An 18,799-nucleotide genomic window follows, 5' to 3' on the forward strand; every position below is an offset into this window, starting at 1 on the left:
TTGTGGCCAATCAGTCCTCATGCCACTGAGCCCGTCTTCTTCACTTGCCCCTCCACCCAGAACTCGTTTTCCATCTTAAAGTCTTCTGTCCTTCAAAGACTTGGTTTCCTCACATCTTCCTCCTGTACTGTTAGGAAAATTATACACTGGAGCAAAACTTTTACTTCTATTTTTTGCCTCATTTAATACTACCTTAGGCATAATGTGTCAATAATAACCTGTTAGTAAAGATCCTTAGTTCTTGAAGTTGATGAAGATGTAGACTGAAACAACATTGGCTAACAGTTGACAATAGCTGAATCTGGGTGATGGGTATAGGAAAAAATCAATATACTATTTTCTCTAGTTTTATGTGTTTGGATTTTTCTGTAGTAAAATATAAAACTAAACTTAGCTCTCATCCACCTTTTTTTTGTAAATAGATGCTCTCTTTTAGTCAGTGCATGAAATGGGTAATATAAAGGATGGATTAGGATGAAACCCTGAACTGCCATCCAAATACCCCACTCCTATCCCACCCTCAAGGAAACAAATCAGATTCTTTAGCGCCTGGCATTGCAGCTTCACTCTTCTCCCGAAGTCCTGAGAGTTCCCCAAGGGGAAAGCAGGCTCCCCTGAATGGCCCTGATGCAGTCCAGATCCCAGGAGCTGTCATACGAAGTAGGGCCAAGAAGTAGGGCCATGGTAGCACAGGGCCGCAGGGCAGAGGAATCCTGTCAGGCAGACACCGTCTCAAAAGTGATGCGAACTACTGAAGGCTGTCTGGAAGGAGAGGGTCTCTCCCTGCCCGGCTTCTGCCTGCGGGTCTGTCTGCTTAGAGCTCCACCACACAACCTTCCCTCTCTCTCCTGAAGAACTCAAAATGGGTTGCAGTTAACGATGTGTGTGTGTTTGTTTTTTTCCTTCTCCTTTTCAATTATGACAGCCTTACTCCTCGTTTGCCAAAAACCGGAGAGACCATCCATGGACATAAGTTTTTTATTGGCTTTGGAGGGAAAGGTGCCAACCAGTGTGTCCAAGCTGCCAGGCTTGGAGCAAAGACGGCCATGGTGTGCAAGGTAAGTGTCAAGTCCAGTGGACAGTACTCTAACGACAAGAATATGGTTTTGAGGTCTGAGTTCACTGGTTTTATTTATTTTTTTAACTATTTTAAAAGGAACAATTCAGTGGCATTTAGTAGAATCGCAGTGTTGTTCAACTACCATATCGATCTATTGTAGTTCCAGAATATTTCCATCATTGCAAAAGAAAGCTCTTTACATTAAGCATTCGCTCCCCATTTCCTCCTCCCCGTGGCCCCTGGCAACCACCAATCTACATCTTGTCTCTATGGGTTTATCTATTTCTGACGATTTACTATAAATGGAATCATATGAAATGTGACATTTTGTGTCTGGCTTATTTCACTTAGCATAATGTTTTCAGGGTTCATCTACCTTATAGCAAGTATCAGTACTCCATTCCTTCTGTGGCTGAATAGTACTCCATTGCCTATGCCACAATTTGTGTATCCATTTATCTGTATATATCTATATCTATATCTATATATCTATATATATGTATATATATAGATATTAAATAAGATTTTTAAAATTGATTTCAGAGAGGAAGGGAGAGAAAGGGAGAGAAATATCAATGATGAGAATCATTGATGGCTGCCTCCTGCACGCCCCCTACTGTGCCCTGACCAGGAATCGAGCCATGACCTCCTGATTCATATATGTATACTTAACCACTGAGCAACACCATCCAGCTGTTTTTAGCAGGTTTTACTGCATCAACACAGCTTTTAGAAACTTGATTTAATAACTGGTGATTTACTCATCTCTGGGTTGTTGTTTTTTCCCTCTGATGCTGTATCTTGGATCAGAAAGGAATCTGGGCCTTACTGACTGGACATCACTGATCTTTAGGTGTAGTTCTGTCTTCAGGTATTTAAAGGAAACTAAAATTCATATTTCTATTTCCATCCACCCACTGAAGTGATCTCAAAAGTAAATCAAGCCCTGGCTGGTTTGGCTCAGTGGATGGAGTGTCAGCCTGCGGACTGAAGGGTCCCAGGTTCGATTCCGGTCGGGGGCATTTGCCTTGACTGCGGACACATACCCAGTGGGGGTGAGGGGGGTGTAGGAGGCAGCTGATTGATGTTTCTCTCTCATCAATGTTTCTGGCACTCTGTCCCTGTCCCTTCCTCTCTGTGAAATAGTCAATAAAACATTTTTTTTAAGTAAATCAAACAGAATTGACTACCAAAGGTTCAACTTTTGCATCTTTAATGAAATTTTATGATGCTATCATTACTGGTATAACAGGAAAGCTATTCTGGGTCTGTATAGTAGAGGATAAGAAAAATATGAGAAATTTAAAGGAATGAGCTCTCTGCTGTGCACTGGGCAGATTTTACCAAAATGTCTCTGAAATATCACTTCCCATTGCATACAGCACTTTCTTCTCCGAGGGAGTCTTTAAATGATGCATAAGCTGTACAATTATCACTTCGTCTTCTAATGAACTGTAGCTTTGTTTCTAATTTATGATTAACATGATATAATTCTCATCTGGCTGTTTGGGCAAAACCAGCTCATGAAACACAAGAAACCCTCATTTGCTAAGGTTGAGCTCTTAATAGATTTAAAATATCAATTAATCAGCAATTAATTATTGATGACCAATATTATATGCTAGGAATTATGGGGCTTAGAGAGGGAGCCAATTAAAAATGTTGTGCTTGATCCATCCTCTACTTGATTAGAAATGAAGGGTTTGGGGAGTAATAAGATGGTGCTGACTTAATGGGCTTGGAAACTGGAAAGAGGATGTCATTTCCAGGCTGGGGAAATCTAGAGAGAGAATTAGTGTTGGAACAAGGTACTGAGAATAGCTGTGGGGAGAGAGGAGCTCCCTAGAGCTGGAGCTGTTAAAAGAGAGAGATTAGAGAGCCCCCTCTTGCAAGTTTTTATAAAAGCTACTCATTTAGCCATTAGAGTCAAAATGGGGTGTCCCATAGGATCTCATCCACTCAGCGGTTTGGAGATTCGTTTTATTTTAGGTTAATTTGAGGCAAAGAGAGAAATGCAAAATAGAAATATTTTAATTGTGGAACTGACCTTGAGAAATGAATGGTGAAACCACAGAAGTCGGTCTGAGGGGAACAGTAGGCAGAAGGCTGTGTTTGGGGAAATGTTCTCTTTAGGAGGTTGGTTAAAGCAAAGGTGCTGATTATTTTATTCTGGCCTATGAATGATGGTTTATATTAGTCCCTGCCCAGTTTTGAAAGTCCTTTATATCTAACACATCCATGACTTAGTCCTCTAGTGTTTAGCTCTATGGTGGAATTTACCTGGGGATCTGTACAGAGAGGTTAGCTAAAATCTATACAGGATGACTTTGCTTCAACCACCTGAGATATTTAGATATGGATTTATTTAAGATTAATCTAATTGCATAATATTCTTAGACTTCTTTTCCACCACCACCCTCCAAAAAAATATTTTTATTTTAGAGAGGAAGGGAGATGGAGAGAGAGAGAGAGAAAGAAACACCAATGATGAGAGAAAATCATTGGCCAACTGCCTCCTACACACCCCTCCCTGGGGATCGAGTCCCCAACCTGGGCATGTGCCCCTGACCAGAATCAAACCTGGGACCCTTCAGTCTTCAGGCCAACACTCTATCCACTGAACCAAACCAGCTAGGGCTATGCTTAGACTTCTTAACAAAAAAATAAAATCTCTTTTCTAGTAGAAGTTATTGTTATCCATTAATCATGATATTTCTTCCCATTGTGAAATATATTTTAATTGAGCAAATTAGCCAGACTGTTTTATGGCAGTTTTTTAAAGATGAAAATTCCAAGTAGAACCCAAAATCATTAAATTACTCAAGATAAAATTGAACAGATGGAACAAAAGAAAAACAGAAATTTTTGTATGGATTTCTTAGCAACATTAACTTACCTATTACTGCCTGGCAAAAAAAATAAAATAAAATTCAAGTAAGACTGTTCCATGGCATGTGCAAAACATCTTACTTTGAGCTAAGGAGAAATACTTGTCAAGATACTGTGGCAAGAACTATCAAGTAGGAGGCCATCAATATGCGTACAGTGGAATGTGTAAAATGAAAGACCAAGTAGCTAAGAGTTGTGTAGTCAGTATTTAACTGAGTCATGGGCCAAGGCAACAGGCCAAGGGTAATTAAAGATACTTTGAGATTAAAATGCAGGAAAATGAAAGTCCTCTTGGCAGGGCAAAGAACCTGCTAGGACACCCTTCCTAGGGCTTCACCTGATTTACATGTTTCTCTTCCTCCCTTCCATTGAAGCCAAACGTTAGAGAGGAGAAAGATATCTCTAAACATCAAAACCTGGCATCTCAGGAGGCCAAAGGTAGAATAAAAAGCTAAAAAAAAGCAGTGGCCCAGCATAAGCCCAGAGACCCTGCTTCCTATGCAGGTGGAAGGAAACCACAAGCAGGCATGAACCCACGCAGCCCAGATGGGAAGTCAGCAAGCAAGGACCTTCAAGAAATTACCTGGTTTTGCTTCCTTCAAACATGAGACTCGACTCTCTAATACAAGTACTGTTTTCCATTCAGAGTGGAAATGCCAGGAATGAAGTTCTGGGACAGAGGCATTACGTTAGACCAGTGCTGCCTCTCTCTCATCATTGGTGTTTCTTTCTCTCTCTAAAGCAGCATGATCACTGGACTGGACAGTATAGAAACTCAGCGTAAACATAAATATTTAGAGCAATTTGACGGAGTAGCTTTATATTATAGCTGGTGAATAGAATATAAATAATATATACTAAATTAGGCCTTGTATTTTGTATGACTTTGTTTCATTTCATTGATACTATATTTTGCAAAATTATTAGCCTGAATAGATTGAAAATGAAAAAACAAACTGAGGCTTCACCAGTCAGCATGGAAAGCAGTATATTTGAGTACCCATCATCTTAATCAGAAATTTCCTTCTATGTTAAGATTATAGTAGGACAATCAACTAATCATGCACTGAGATTTGATTTTCAAATATCAAAAATTAGGCACCAGCCTTTCAAGGTAACATACAATGAAGTGCAATCTGCCCTTTCCTGACATCCTTTGAAAGACCACTGGCTAACACTAGTTGACCAAATAAATAAAATATGCCTCATTTTAAAAGAATTGAAGAAATCATTGGATTATCACAAACCCATTCCCATGCTCAGATAAGCTGGCCTGATAATGGTAATGTTAACGTTAACTCTGTATATTAAAGGCCATTATTAAGGTAAACACCGTTTATCTGGGATTTAAACAACCAGCAAGCTTAAAAAACTGGGATTTTATGTATTTTTCTTTCATCTTTTATGATAAAGCCACAAATGGCAGGTTAAAAGTTAATATGAGGAATTTACTTTTAAAGCAGCTGCTGCGTTTTGTTTCACGACAGCAAATCCAGCTTAATCTTCTAAACCTGCTGCTCATTTTGACCCTCAGCCACTGAAAGTCACGAAATGTCTTGAATCACAGCCTAGTTTCAGTACTGATTATATTTGCCCATATCCTAACTTTGAAAATCAGTAACCTGTTGTAATATATGTGATAACATTTTTAGCAGAATATTTAATTTCATATAACCTCAGGTAAGAAATCTTGGTCCTCTGTGTTTTGACATCAGTTATACTAGTATGTTGATGGGTGGAATTACTCGATGTTTTCCACTATTCAAGGATTCCAAACAGCCCATTCCTCCACCATCTTGAAATGCAGGTGTTTATTATGATAGTGCTAACTGATAGTTCCCCTCCTCAGTGGTAGGCCATTGTTCTGGACCAGTGATAGGCAAACTCATTAGTCAACAGAGCCAAATATCAACAGTACAACGATTGAAATTTCTTTGGAGAGCGAAATTTTTTAAACTTATTCTTCTAACACCACTTCTTCAAAATAGATTCGCCCAGGCCATGGTATTTTGTAGAAGAGCCACACTCAAGGGGCCAAAGAGCCACATGAGGCTCACAAGCCGCAGTTTGCCGACCACGGTTCTGGGCCATGGAAGCCCCTGACTGGGTCTCCCTCGATGCAAAGAGAGCCTTCCCCATGGAGGCAGAAGCAGCCTGGGCCACGTCAAAATGAGTCTAGTCAGCAAACACAAGCCAAGGAAATCTCTCGGGCTTCACCATACCTTGATCCCAATGTTGGATCCTGATGGGCTCCTCGCCCCCATCAGATTCTGCAGGTCACACTTCTCCGGGCTCCCACTTAGAGGACTTACCAACCTACTAGCAAGCAGGACTGTGCTCTCTTCTTCGGTGCACACAAGCCTTTACAGACACCTCCAACCTGAATTCTGCAATCACGGTCCAATCCTTGACTGGAGTTCACACATGGTAATCACCTGGGAAGCGTGCTGGTCTCACCGGCAGAGGCCTGATTGAATTGGTCTGGGATGTTCTAGAAACCTGAGCATCAGGATGTTTACAAGCTTCTCAGGAGATACTGATGAGCAGCTAAGACTGAGAATTATTGGTTTCTTTCCTGCCAAAGGTAACTCACACCAACCAGTCCCACCCTACAGCCTGGGGCTCAGATGGAACAATTTGTCACAAAACGTAGTAAAGAATTTTAATTAGCTTGGTAACAGCATAACTGAAATTAGATTCCAGACTTCCATGAGCACCATTCTGCCTCATGGCCAACATACTTCAAGTTTTCATTTCAACTTGATAGTCAACGTGTGACCAGGAAAACAGGGAAGCCTCCAAAGATACCCCATGAAGGTGCCTTTATAATAGTCCTTATGCTGTCAAAGTTCTTTCATTCGTATCATGTGTGAACTCCACAGAAAGAGCTGAAGCATCAGGGAGAACAAGATGGACACGTAAGTAGTTTATAAGACTGGATTCAAGCAGCAGGAGTTCCTTCCCCCAAGAGAAGCAGCATGATCATGATCATGATGGTGATGATGGCGGCACCAAACCCAAAACTGGAATTTTATGTACTTTTCTTTCATCTTTTATACTAATCCTTTATAGCTTTAAATGTACTTTTATGCATATTACTTTACTTTATCTTCACAGCAAACTTGCTGTGGCTTTCCAGATAAGAACACGGAGCCTACAGAGAATTAAAACGGCTCACCCAAAACCACACAGCTAGCATGAGGGGCTTCCATGACACAAAGGGAATACTGTCTTGCGTTCTTAGGTTTTTCATCACTTCTTTCACTTTGTAATGACCTAGGTGATGTACAGTTAATGGAGCTTCAGTTGACTTCTCTTAATCCTCAGCAGTCTTGTTATTGTTCCATTATTTTTTAGTTACCAGACTTTTATTTTTAGACAGGAGAATATCAAAGAAGGCAAAAAACACAGTATTTTGTCCCATGTCTCACATAGACTTTAGAAGACCAGCCAACAGACTTGCCAGGAACTCGCCATTTGAATAAAGCTGGGACCATAACCATCACCCAGGGATGTAGCCAATCAGACGGTGCCCTGAGCAGGAAGAAGACAGGCAGCTGCTGCAGCCTCTAAAATACAACTACAGCAAGTCTGCAAAATGCAACTACCTGAGCGTGAAATCCTTCCCAGTTATGCCTGTGATGCTCATGCTGTCCCACCTGGTCTGTCTTATTTCCCTCCAATATTATCAGTTTCTTGAGGGCAAAGAAAGAATTTCTCCTAACCCCTGCACTTGCTACTGTTTATATCATCACCATTTACTACCTGCCCTTGACAGTCACCTTCAACAGATTCTTCCCATAGAAAACTGATAGGAAAGGGGAGAGAAATGTCTTTGCTTTAGTTTGTATGCCCACATGCCTAGGGATGTCCTTTTCTTAACCCCAGAACATTCTTATAATAATACTTTCCCAACTATATAATACCCTGATTGTCCATGGGAAAGAGTTAAATAATGTGTTAAAAAAAAAAAAAAAAAAAAGATGAGAGAACTTGGCTCAGCTCTCGAGTCTTATGGTAAGAATCTCTGACCTAGCAACTAGGATGCTTTAGCGCTTACTTGCCAGACAAGTGAACAGCCAGCCTTCCAGGAAGGAAACTTTTGGTAGATGGCCCCTTCCTCAGGGAACTCGCCCACGGCAACACTGTGGTGGGCTCTCCATTATAAAGACAGAGGTTCTGCTAGGAAGAAGTGATTACACACTGTTTGAGGTCACTGCCTAATCAGCACTTGAGCCAGAAAAGGAGCAAAAGGAAAGGTGTTCTTTTGCAGAATAAGCTATCAAAAGTGGCATTTAAATCAGGGGTCAGCAAACATGATCCATGGGGCAAATCTTACCCACTACATATTTTTGTAAATTAAGTTTTATTGGGATACAGCCACATCCATTTGTTGACATATTATCTTTGGCCGCCAACTCTACAATGGCAGGGGTAAATTGTTGTATAAGAGGCAATATAGCCCGCAAAGTCTAAAATATTACCTATTTGAAAATAAATAAATAATGAATGAATGAATGAATGAATGAATGAAATATTACCTATTTAGTCCTTTACAGTAAAAAGTAGTGGCTAATCTCTGATCTAGACGGTCCACATGCTCACCAGGAAATTTTATCATCACTCATTGCAGATCCTGACTCAAGTAAATAACTACGTTTCTTTCTGTTGATATATCCAGAGAGGAACAATTTTCTGTGGGCAAGCAGAGCACACCAGGAGGGGCTGAGACCTGGACAGAGACATACTCCCTTGCTGCAGTGCTCACCTGCAGGACAGAAAAAATAGAAGTATAGTTCAGGAGTGATTCCCACTAGATGACACTCTGGAAAAGATAAAACGATAGATAGTGAAAAAGGTCTATGGTTGCCCAGGGTTAGGGGTAGACAGCAATGAACAGGCAGAGCAGAGAGGAGTTTTAGGGCAGTGTAGCCAGTCTATATGAGAATATAATCACAGATACTCGTCTATACATCTACCAAAACCCATAGAATGTACAACATCAGAGGGAACCCTAAAATAAACTACGGAGTTTAGAGAGTTTGGTTGATGTGACAACATAGGTTCATTGATTTTACAACTGTGCCCCCCTGATCACGTTGCCTATGAGTGAGCAAGGAATGCATGTCTAAAGGGAAAACTGAAGTATTACCAGAATGGATGCAAGGATGCAAAAACAAAGAAATTCCACTCTACCAAGGTAGCAAGGGCTTTTTAAATTCCCTCCTGAGCTCCAAGTCAGGGTCTGGGGAGAAGATAAGATTCTAAGGCATCAGGCAAGTCATTATAAAGATTCTGTCATTTATAGTGAAGTATGAACAACTGAGATTCTTCAAAAATACTGAGGATAGCCCTAACTGGTTTAGCCCAGTGGATAGAGTGCCGGCCTGTGGACTGAAAGGTCCCAGGTTCGATTCCAGTCAAGGACATGTACCTTGGTTGTGGGCACATCCCCAGTAGGGGGTGTGCAAGAGTCAGCTGATTGATGTTTCTAACTTTCTATCCCTCTCCCTCTCTGTAAAAAAAAATCAATAAAATATATATTTTTTAAAAAAATACTGAGGATAGTTGATGGTGGACAGCTCCGTCTCAGTGGGAATTTCCACATGGTGAGATCAAAGTGAGAGTGAACTTATAGAACTGGTGAGCATCATTAAAATGCTTCACATTTTGCCGAAGCCGGTTTAGCTCAGTGGATAGAGCGTCAACCTGTGAACTGAAAGGTCCCAGGTTTGATTCCTGTCAAGAGCATGTACCTTGGTTGCGGGCACATCCCCAGTAGGGGATGTAGAGGAGGCAGCTGGTCGATGTTTCTCTCTCATCAATGTTTCTAGCTCACTATCCCTCTCCCTTCCTCTCTTTTAGAAATCAATAAAATATATATATTTTTTAATGCTTCACATAAAAGTGGAACATTAGTATATAACAATTCTTTGGGCTGAAACCAAGTCTAGCAACGTACATTAAGAAGATTAATTAGTTAATGTTTATAAAGCACTGTGCAGATATGCCCTTTCAAAATGCTAAGTATTCTAAAAACTACATTGTAGCATTTTACTAAATGCAAAAGATCTAATGTTCATTATCTCTTTGGTACAGGTTGGCAAAGATTCTTTTGGCAATGATTACATAGAAAACTTTAAGCAGAATGATATTTCTACAGGTAAAATTTAATCTTTTTTAAGATTGGTTTTTATAACTTTCTTGTGTGATCTGATTATAAGAAAAGCTGAATATAGAATAGAATTATTAGATCCTCCCCTGGTGGCCAGGGAATTTGTATGCATAGCTTTGTCTAGTCTTGCTTAAACAGCCTATGGTTAATTCTTCCATGTTCATTCCTCCAGATGGGACTAAGACAACAGGTTACAAATCTTCAGTTCGTGGAAATGTTTCAAAAGCACGTGATGAGATAAAACAGGTGCTACATTCACAAAAGATATTTTAAGAAAAATCATTAAGTATCATAGCTGGAAACAATCTTAGAAATCATTGAGATCTGATACTATTCATAATAATAAAAGCATAATATTCTAATTAGACCAGTCATTCTTCTGGACCACCTTCCTGATGAAGCCAGGGCTATGAGGGAAGCCCGGGTCCCGGGTGCCAGAGAGAAGCCGGTGCAGGCAGCCAGGGGAAGGAAGGACTACTCTTGCACGAATTTCGTGCATTGGGCCTCTAGTTGTTTCATAAAAGAGAACAACAAAGGCTAGAGAGGTTATGAATTCGTCCAAGAGCACAGCTAGTTGGAGCTACAGCCAGGACCAGAATGCAGGTCTTTGGTCCCAGTTCAAGGCTCTTTGCTGCTGCCAAAGACTGGCTGGTCAACATCACCATTTACATGCCAGGCCATAATTCTTGATGAGATGCAAAGCTTATGAGAATGAAGAAAAACAAACAGGTTGATTTTATAGGTTTGACCTTTAGTCTTTCACTCAACTTTGTCATTTCTTTCACTAAAGAAATATGGTAATACAGGAAAATGCATATGTATACAACTATGAATAATTTGGGGGAATTGGAAGTGGGTGGTTTGTTGGATGTTAATAATGTAAAAAAAAAAAAATAGTACAACTAAGTATAAAAACTTGTATTTTCCTCATTGTATAGGTGATGAGAATAAATTAGCACTAATTACTTATTTCTTTTTTATCATTCCAGATGGTTAAAAAAGTTAAAAAGTTTTCTGAGGATTAATGGTACATTGAAATTGTTAAAATAAATTATCCAAGCTGGGCTGTGTATATGTGATTGTAATTTTTTTTCCTTTAGAATTTACATATCAAACTAAAGATGCTGCTACAGGAACTGCTTCTATAATTGTCAATAAAGAAGGTATGTGTTTTGCATATTGAAGTATCATTTCATAAAACAGTGCATTTCCTGAACTAGAACAGAAATATCCGTTTTTATCCTAATCTTATAGCTCTCTTACCATACCTACCAGGTGTACAGCATGCTCTTTCCAGCCTAAACATAAATATTTCCCTTACTTATACATCCCAGGCTGTTCGTTCAAATATAAAATGTCCATCCAATACATATAAAGCATTAAAGTTGCCTCAAAATAATCTTTATATCCTGTAACACCCCATTACCCTTCATGTGAACTCAGAATTGACATTTGTCTCTAAAAGCAGTAAGTATTCATCTGTCATTTCAGTTATACCAGGTAAATAAATGTAAATAGATAGGTGCAAAAGAAAGTTGATGAATCATATTTATAGAATATTTACTGTGCAAATGGCATGAACTAATTACTTCTAACATGTCGTTAGTGTTCAATTTTGCCTGCTCTTTAAACAGCAATCAAATCTCAAAATTCTATATATACAACTGTCTCTGTCATAGGCTTGGCAATAGCGAGACATTTGTCTTTGAAAAGAGTAATTTCCCTTTGCCCTCAAGTAAAGTTTTTAGGATTTCTGCCAACTATTTTTAGTATAAAAACACCACCATACAATTTTAAAAATCAGAATATACAGAATGGCCAAGCATTTTATGGGGCACTTACGACAGAACCTAGAGCATTATGGGCAGTCAGCATGCTTTGTGTTAGCTTAGGGTTTGTCACAATATGTTTTTAATTTATAACACAGTTTCACAAGATCGTTCCTCATGATATTGTCACCTTTAGTGATCCCAGAGTTGCAGTGTCCCGCTTAAAGACAGTCAATAAAAGTTTTCCTTCTAACAATAGTCTGTGTTCATTGCTTTAAGCCACCTCCTAAGTGATTACTGCTGCCAACAGCAGTTCATTCCCTGTCTTACACCTCTTTTTTTGTGTTCTAGGGATATCTTTGAGTTATGTTTCTTCCTTTTCTGGGTACAAAATACTGCATTTTTGTGCAAAGATGTAATTTAATATTTTGTATCAAGTGTCTATTATGGCAGACTTTGTCTGTCTGTAGAGTATAGGTGGTGCCCAGCTGGCATGGCGTGACATGGTTGAACGTCAACCTAGGAACCAGGAGATCACAGCTCAATTTCCAGTCGGGACACATGCCGGAGTCGCTGGCTTGATCCCCATTTGGAGGCATGCAGCAGGCAGCTAATCAATGATTTTCTCTCATCACTGATGTTTCAATCTTTCTCTCCCTCTCCCTTCCTCTCTTAAATCAATAATAAAAAAAAAAAATTTTAAGAGTATAGGTGGTAGTAGAAGAGCTAATCCAAATACTCAGAGCAGCTTCTTTAAAGGAGTGAGTAGCAAGGTCAAGCAAAAGATTTCGTTTTTACAAGTTAAAGTTGAGGCATGGATGAGCTAGCCACGTGGCAGTGCCCACCATACAGCGGGGTCTTGGGCTTGTTGCTCATCAGCCACGGCCAGACCAGAAATGCAGATTCAGGAGTCAGCAACACAGAGGCAGCAGCTGACTCTAGCAGGAGTGAGGTCACTGAGGAGAAAGGGAAGGAGGTACGCTGTCTTTCAGTGTGTGGGTACTTTGAATTTTTCCAGTACTGAGATTGGGTTTACGCGGAGCCCATCCCCACTTTATTAAACCCTCCTTGTGGCCAACAAACACATCTGTGGTAAGATGATAGGCTAGCATGTGTTCTGTGTTCAGAGGTAACGTTAGGTCATGTCTATACAAGAGCAGCCTGCGGCACCAGAAAAATGTTCCTGCAATTCATCCCACTAGGTCAATGCTGTCCAACAGAAACACAATGTAAGCTACATACGCAATTTTAAGTTTTCCATTAGCCACATTTAAAAAAGTAAACAGAAGCAGGTAAAACTCATCCTAATATGTTCCCTTAACCCAATATATCCAAAACATTATCCTTTCAACATGAAATCAAAAAGTTCCTAAAAATTAATTAGGTATTTTACCTTTGTCAGCCCTTGAAATCTTCTGTGTGTTGTATTGAATACAATTAAAGCGAATCTCAATTTGAACTAATGCATTCCAAGCGCTCAGTAGCCACATGTGGCTTGTGCTTCTGACCATCATATTGGGCAGCACAGCTCTTGAGAGTTCACCAGACAATGAAATGGACCACCTCACCTCCCGCCTTTAGGGGGGTTTGTAGAGAATGGATCCAAGTGATGGGTATTCAGGGTAGGACAAAAGTCAGCTTAAACAATACAATACCTAATAAATAATAACACAAGAATAAACTCTGTTCCACATACTGACAACTTTAACCCTACTTTTGCCCCACCCTGTATAAGATTCCTTAGTCTTGCTGCTATTTGATCTGGTACAGTCTAGGCCAAAATATCCTTCTCTCTACCTTAAGTCATTTAGTGCAATTTTTCATCTGCTAAATATTGTAGAATGTGGTTTGATTTAAAAATCACTTTTCAGAATACCATAGGATCCACCTCAAACTTACTGTCTTTCGGTGTGTGGGTACTTTGAATTTTTCCAGTACCGAGATTTGTGTTTACGGAGCATTAGTATTTTTTTAATTTTATTTTATTGTTTAAAGTATTACAAGTAGTAGCATTAGGCAAATTTCTTCCTATTCATACTCATCATTAGGACACTGTTATTTAGGATTAAGAATCTTTTGTTGTTGTTGTTACTGTTGTGTATCCTCACCAGAGGATATTTTTCCATTGATTTTTAGAGAGAGTGGAAGGGAGGGGAAGAGACACAGAGAGAGAAGCATTGACATGAAAGAGACACATCCATTGGTTGCCTCCCACACATGCCCTGACCGGGGCTGGGGATCGAGCCTGCAACCAAGGTACATGCCCTTGAACAGAGTCAAACCTGGGGCCCTTTAGTCCTCGGCCGATACTCTTATCTATTGAGCCAAACTGACTATGGCAGGATTAAGACTCTTTACCACAGCCCTAACTGGTTTAGCTCAGTGGATAGAGCATCGGCCTGTGGACTGAAGGGTCCCAGGTTCGATTCCAGTCAGGGGCATGTATGATACCTTGGTTGCGGGCACATCCCCAATAGGAGGTGTGCAGGAGGCAGCTGATCGATGTTTCTCTCTCATCGATGTTTCTAACTCTCTATCCTTCTCCCTTCCTCTCCATAAAAAAAAAATAAATATATATATTTTTTTTAAAGTCTCTTTACCATATACATTCTACCAGCCATTTCCCATAAAAGAAAATTTGATGTATGTTATATATCATTTCTCAGCTAATAGTCTGTATATAAGAATACTGATAAAGGAAGTCATTTTTAGATTTTGCTCAAAATGATTAGAATTTGAATCATGTTACATAAATATTGTAAAATACATTAGGAATTTGAAAATTAACCTGAATGGCCTACAAATGTTAAAATTAATACAACACCTTTCATGTAATGACTTTGTAAGAGTGACTGTAACACTGCGGAGTATCACTGCTTGGCTTTCCCTTGTTTTAACGTAATATTGATATAGAAATTCTTTGCAGGCCAGAATATCATCGTGATAGTGGCTGGAGCCAATTTACTGTTGAATACTGATGACCTGAGAGAAGCAGCCAATGCCATTAGCAGCGCCAAAGTCATGATCTGCCAGCTAGAAGTAACTCCAGCGACTTCTTTGGAAGCCCTAACAATGGCCCGCAGCAGTGGAGGTAATTTTACCTGCTTGTCATTCTGTCTATAAAAGCTTTTATCTCTGCCTTAATTAAAGTTAACCTTTTAAGCAAAGCAATACTGTTCTTAAGTAAAATTTTCCCATCTGTAGGATTCACTGTCTTCTTCTGATTCTTGCTAACATTAGAAAACCTTACAAATAGTGTAAAAGTAATGTAACATTTCTGATATATCCCACAATATAAATCTTCAGTCTAGTTAGCAGAAATAATACAGGTAGTAACCAGAATCTCTGAAGCAGCTCCCTGTCCAAGATACAGTTCAGGGAGTGGACCGATTCCCATTCTGAGAAGCAGAGGGTAAGCTGCATGTCATGTGTAACCACTGCCCAGGTGCATCTTGATAAACTTCTCTAGGAATTAAAGGTTAGCGGCTTCCTCCTTTTGTAAAACTGTACCATCTTTGCTATAAACAACTACAGGTTATTTATATGTAATATTTGCTATTTGTCAACATCCTTTAAGCAGCTCTTCTGTTTGATCTTTGATTTTGGAAATTTTTGAGAATGCAAAAGCAGGCAGAATTGTATAATGATACCCATCATCCAGCTTTGACAATTATCAACCCTTAGCTAATCTTGGTTCATCTGCTCTCCCACCCAGGCCTCCTCTCTTACCCCCAGCAAGTAACAGACTTTTAGAAATCCAGATAGTTTCCTTCTGTTTGTTGCTTTTTTTCTTATTGACCAGAAGGGAGATGAATTAGAAGCCTATATTTTATCTTTATGAGCTTTGTGGTCTTTGCAGAATTACCAGATTTTGCTGAGCCTTGTCTGTTAAGTGCATATAAAAATACTACCCAAAAATAAAAATATATATAAATAAAAATATTCCCCTACAGAATTGTTCTAAGAATGGAATAAAAGTAGTGAGTTCAGTAAATCTAAATTTTCTTCTCTCTTTCAATTAAAATTTGGACAATAGCCTGATCAGCACCATTTGGTAAAAATAAATAAATAAATAAATAAAAACTAGCCACTCTTAGACAATGCTTCTTCTTCATATATGGTAATAGTTCTGTATATGTTAAGAAGAACCACATTGGTTTTTCCAGATAAAGCTTTCTTATCAAGTTACAATAAAAAAAAAAAAAAGAACAGTGTGTGTTTGTGTGTGTGTGTGTGTGTGTGTGCGTGTGTGTGATTTCCCTCAAACATTTTTAAATGTTTGACCTGATTTAACAAATTTTTCTTATGGCAAAACAACATGCCATGGCGAAGTCTCACTGACATATAATGTGTTTTTAATGAACTCGAAGCTGCCAGGAAGAATTCTGAGCCAGAAGCCACTCTGTTACCTTTCCCCAGGCCCCAGATCCAGTGTGAGGCTGTGCTGAGCCTTCGCTGCACGGCACTCACTGCCTCGGGGGATGCAGACACAGCGTGCCACTTCACTCACGCTCCTCTCTTTCCTGGTACAGATCGGAGCATATTCTCGTGTCTCTTCTCTCTCTTTCCTACTACCTAACCAAGTTTTCTATTGTCTACCCAGCTTGTGGAGGAGAGACGGGTAGGGCACCCCCAGCAGAGGATCCAAACTTCCACGGGTGAGGCGGGCGTTATCCAGATGAGCAGGCAGCCTGACCTGGGGCCTTTTGGGTGGGGTCCGGAATGCTTCCTCCATCGCCTGCCAGGCAGTTCTTCCAGCTGAGGAGCTACAGGACCAGAAAGGGGGATAGGTAGTGGTGAGCCAAAGACCACGTAGCCTGCTTCACATTTTGCTAACATGCCTAAGTATTGATTGTGCATTATCTGATATAATAATACTGGAAGTAGTAAACCTTGCATTTGTATGTACTTGAGAGCTTATAAAATGCTTTTGTAAAATTCATCCTCAGAAAAACCTTATGTCAAAGATATGGCAGGTATTATTCTCCCAGACTGAAGATTGAGACTTGGGGAAGTTAAGTACTTTGCTCAGCCAAGGTCATACTTTTAGTCAGTGTAGAAGCCAGGACTCCGGACTCCAGGACCCAAGTTCTGTGTCCTAGACCACAGTTTACAGGAACTTCACAATCCCCTTGATTCTAGCAGCTGAGCCTTTATGAAGTGTATCTCTAGAAAAGTAAAATCTGTGAATTCTAACACTACCCGTCTTCTCCAGCCTCAAGTCACAGACAAGGGACGCTAGAGTGTTTTCAGCAATGTGTCCCCACCCTCCCCATTACATACACACATGCACACACATGCACACGTCCTCTGTCCAGAAGGAGCACTGGTTTGGGAGTCATGAAGCATGGCTTTGGATTCAGAATCAATCACATCGCAAATGGGGAACATCAGGAAGTCCGTCAGTTCCTTGTTCTGGGCCTCTGTTTCTTCTGTGAAATGAGGACAAGGCTGAGAGCTCTCACAGGTCTTTAACGTGGCGATGTGTGGGTGGACTGATCGCAGAGAAGCAGCAAAGCTTAAAGATCTGTGGTGAGTGCTGACTGTCCTCCCCATTGCCCCATGAAACTACGTATGTGCTAATCAGCATTATTCCATTCACAAGAGAGATGGCACAGCCATCATCATCTGTGAGTTTATCACAGTGCTTATCTGTACTACTTAACTAGTAATGGAGTTTGAATTCAACACACGGTATAACTAGATTGCACATCAGCTGTTAACATACAGAGGAAGCCCTAGCCAGTTTGGCTCAGTGGATAGAGCATCCACCCGTGGACTGAAGGGGTCGCAGGTTCAATTCTGGCCAGGGACAGGTACCTCTGTCGCAGGCTCCATCCTTGGCCCTGGTCAGGGAGCATGTGGGAGACAACAGATCTGTCTCTCTCACATCCATGCTTTTCTCTCTGGGTCTCTCCCGCTCTCTTCCACTCTCTCTAAAAATCAAGGGGGAAATGTCCTCAGGTGAAGATTAGCAACAACAAAATACAGAGGAAGAAGGCCCCTCCATCTTTGTAGACTCCCAGGACTCTCTTGCTATCTTGACCAAAAAGAAAGCAGTGATTTTCAAGAGACAGCACTTCCACCCTAAAATATGCAGTGGTCGCCCTCTGGAGCCCCGTCCTCTCCAGGCCACCGTACTGTGAGGTGGCCGCACACCGGAGCTGGTGCTGCAGTTGCTGGTGATGAAATTGTGCATGTTGGTTCTGGCCTTTATATCCATTTCAAAGCAAATGAGACATTACAGGAACAATTGTAAATAACTGAGATTGTAAAATCGCCAAGATTAAATTCTAGGCGGGACACAAAATATCTCTTCATGCCACTTTAATCCTTTCCCGTTCGGCAAAGAGAACTCCTTGGCTGGCTACCTGGACTTACACAGTAACACAGTCTAGCATGTGGCCCACCCCGTGAGTGTTTTTGCTGCTCAAGTCCCAGACAAGTCCTCCTCCAGTGAGAGGCTGTCAAGCCAGTGTCTGGGGTTCTTCAGCTTCCCACGGTCTGCCTGCGTAGGGTGCCTGTCTTCCTCTCCTTCTCCGAGCTAGTTATGAGGGCCTTCCCCACTGCCCAGCCGCCACCCTCCGAGGTGACATCATGAAGAGCTTCTGCCTCATGTTCCTGTCTTGGCCCCTACGCAGCTTCCTCCCTAGGCCTCCCAGTTCCTCACTGACGTTCTTGTGGCAGCCACTGACTGACATGCTGTTAGGACAACCGGGGTTTTAGTCCCTCTGACGCTGTAATGAGTAATAATTACTGGTGTGCGCCATCAGTCACCTCTGCAGCCCTGTTTCTCCACCGGACATCCTGTGTTCTCCATTTGGCATGGTTCCAAGATGACATAGGGGTTTTTTCCATCTTGTCTCTTAAAAACTTTGATCTAGTATATCTTCTTCTTTTTTTTCA

At 40.6% G+C, this 18,799-nt stretch overlaps 1 protein-coding gene across 7 annotated transcripts in view; it reads left to right on the forward strand.

Annotated features, from left to right (window-relative positions):
* RBKS (ribokinase) overlaps positions 1-18,799 on the forward strand; it is a 70,479-nt gene that overhangs the window by 19,010 nt on the left and 32,670 nt on the right. For all 7 annotated transcript variants that reach the window (XM_045580574.1, XM_036434894.2, XM_045580576.1 and 4 more), the window contains 4 exons: positions 926-1,058; positions 10,049-10,112; positions 11,225-11,287; positions 14,820-14,984. In XM_045580574.1, the coding sequence (XP_045436530.1) occupies positions 926-1,058; positions 10,049-10,112; positions 11,225-11,287; positions 14,820-14,984 (425 nt within the window). The remainder of the gene's footprint in view (positions 1-925; positions 1,059-10,048; positions 10,113-11,224; positions 11,288-14,819; positions 14,985-18,799) is intronic.

The sequence above is a fragment of the Pipistrellus kuhlii genome, unplaced genomic scaffold (assembly GCF_014108245.1).
Source record: "Pipistrellus kuhlii isolate mPipKuh1 unplaced genomic scaffold, mPipKuh1.p scaffold_m20_p_13, whole genome shotgun sequence".
In the NCBI taxonomy this organism is placed as follows: Eukaryota; Metazoa; Chordata; class Mammalia; order Chiroptera; family Vespertilionidae; genus Pipistrellus; species Pipistrellus kuhlii.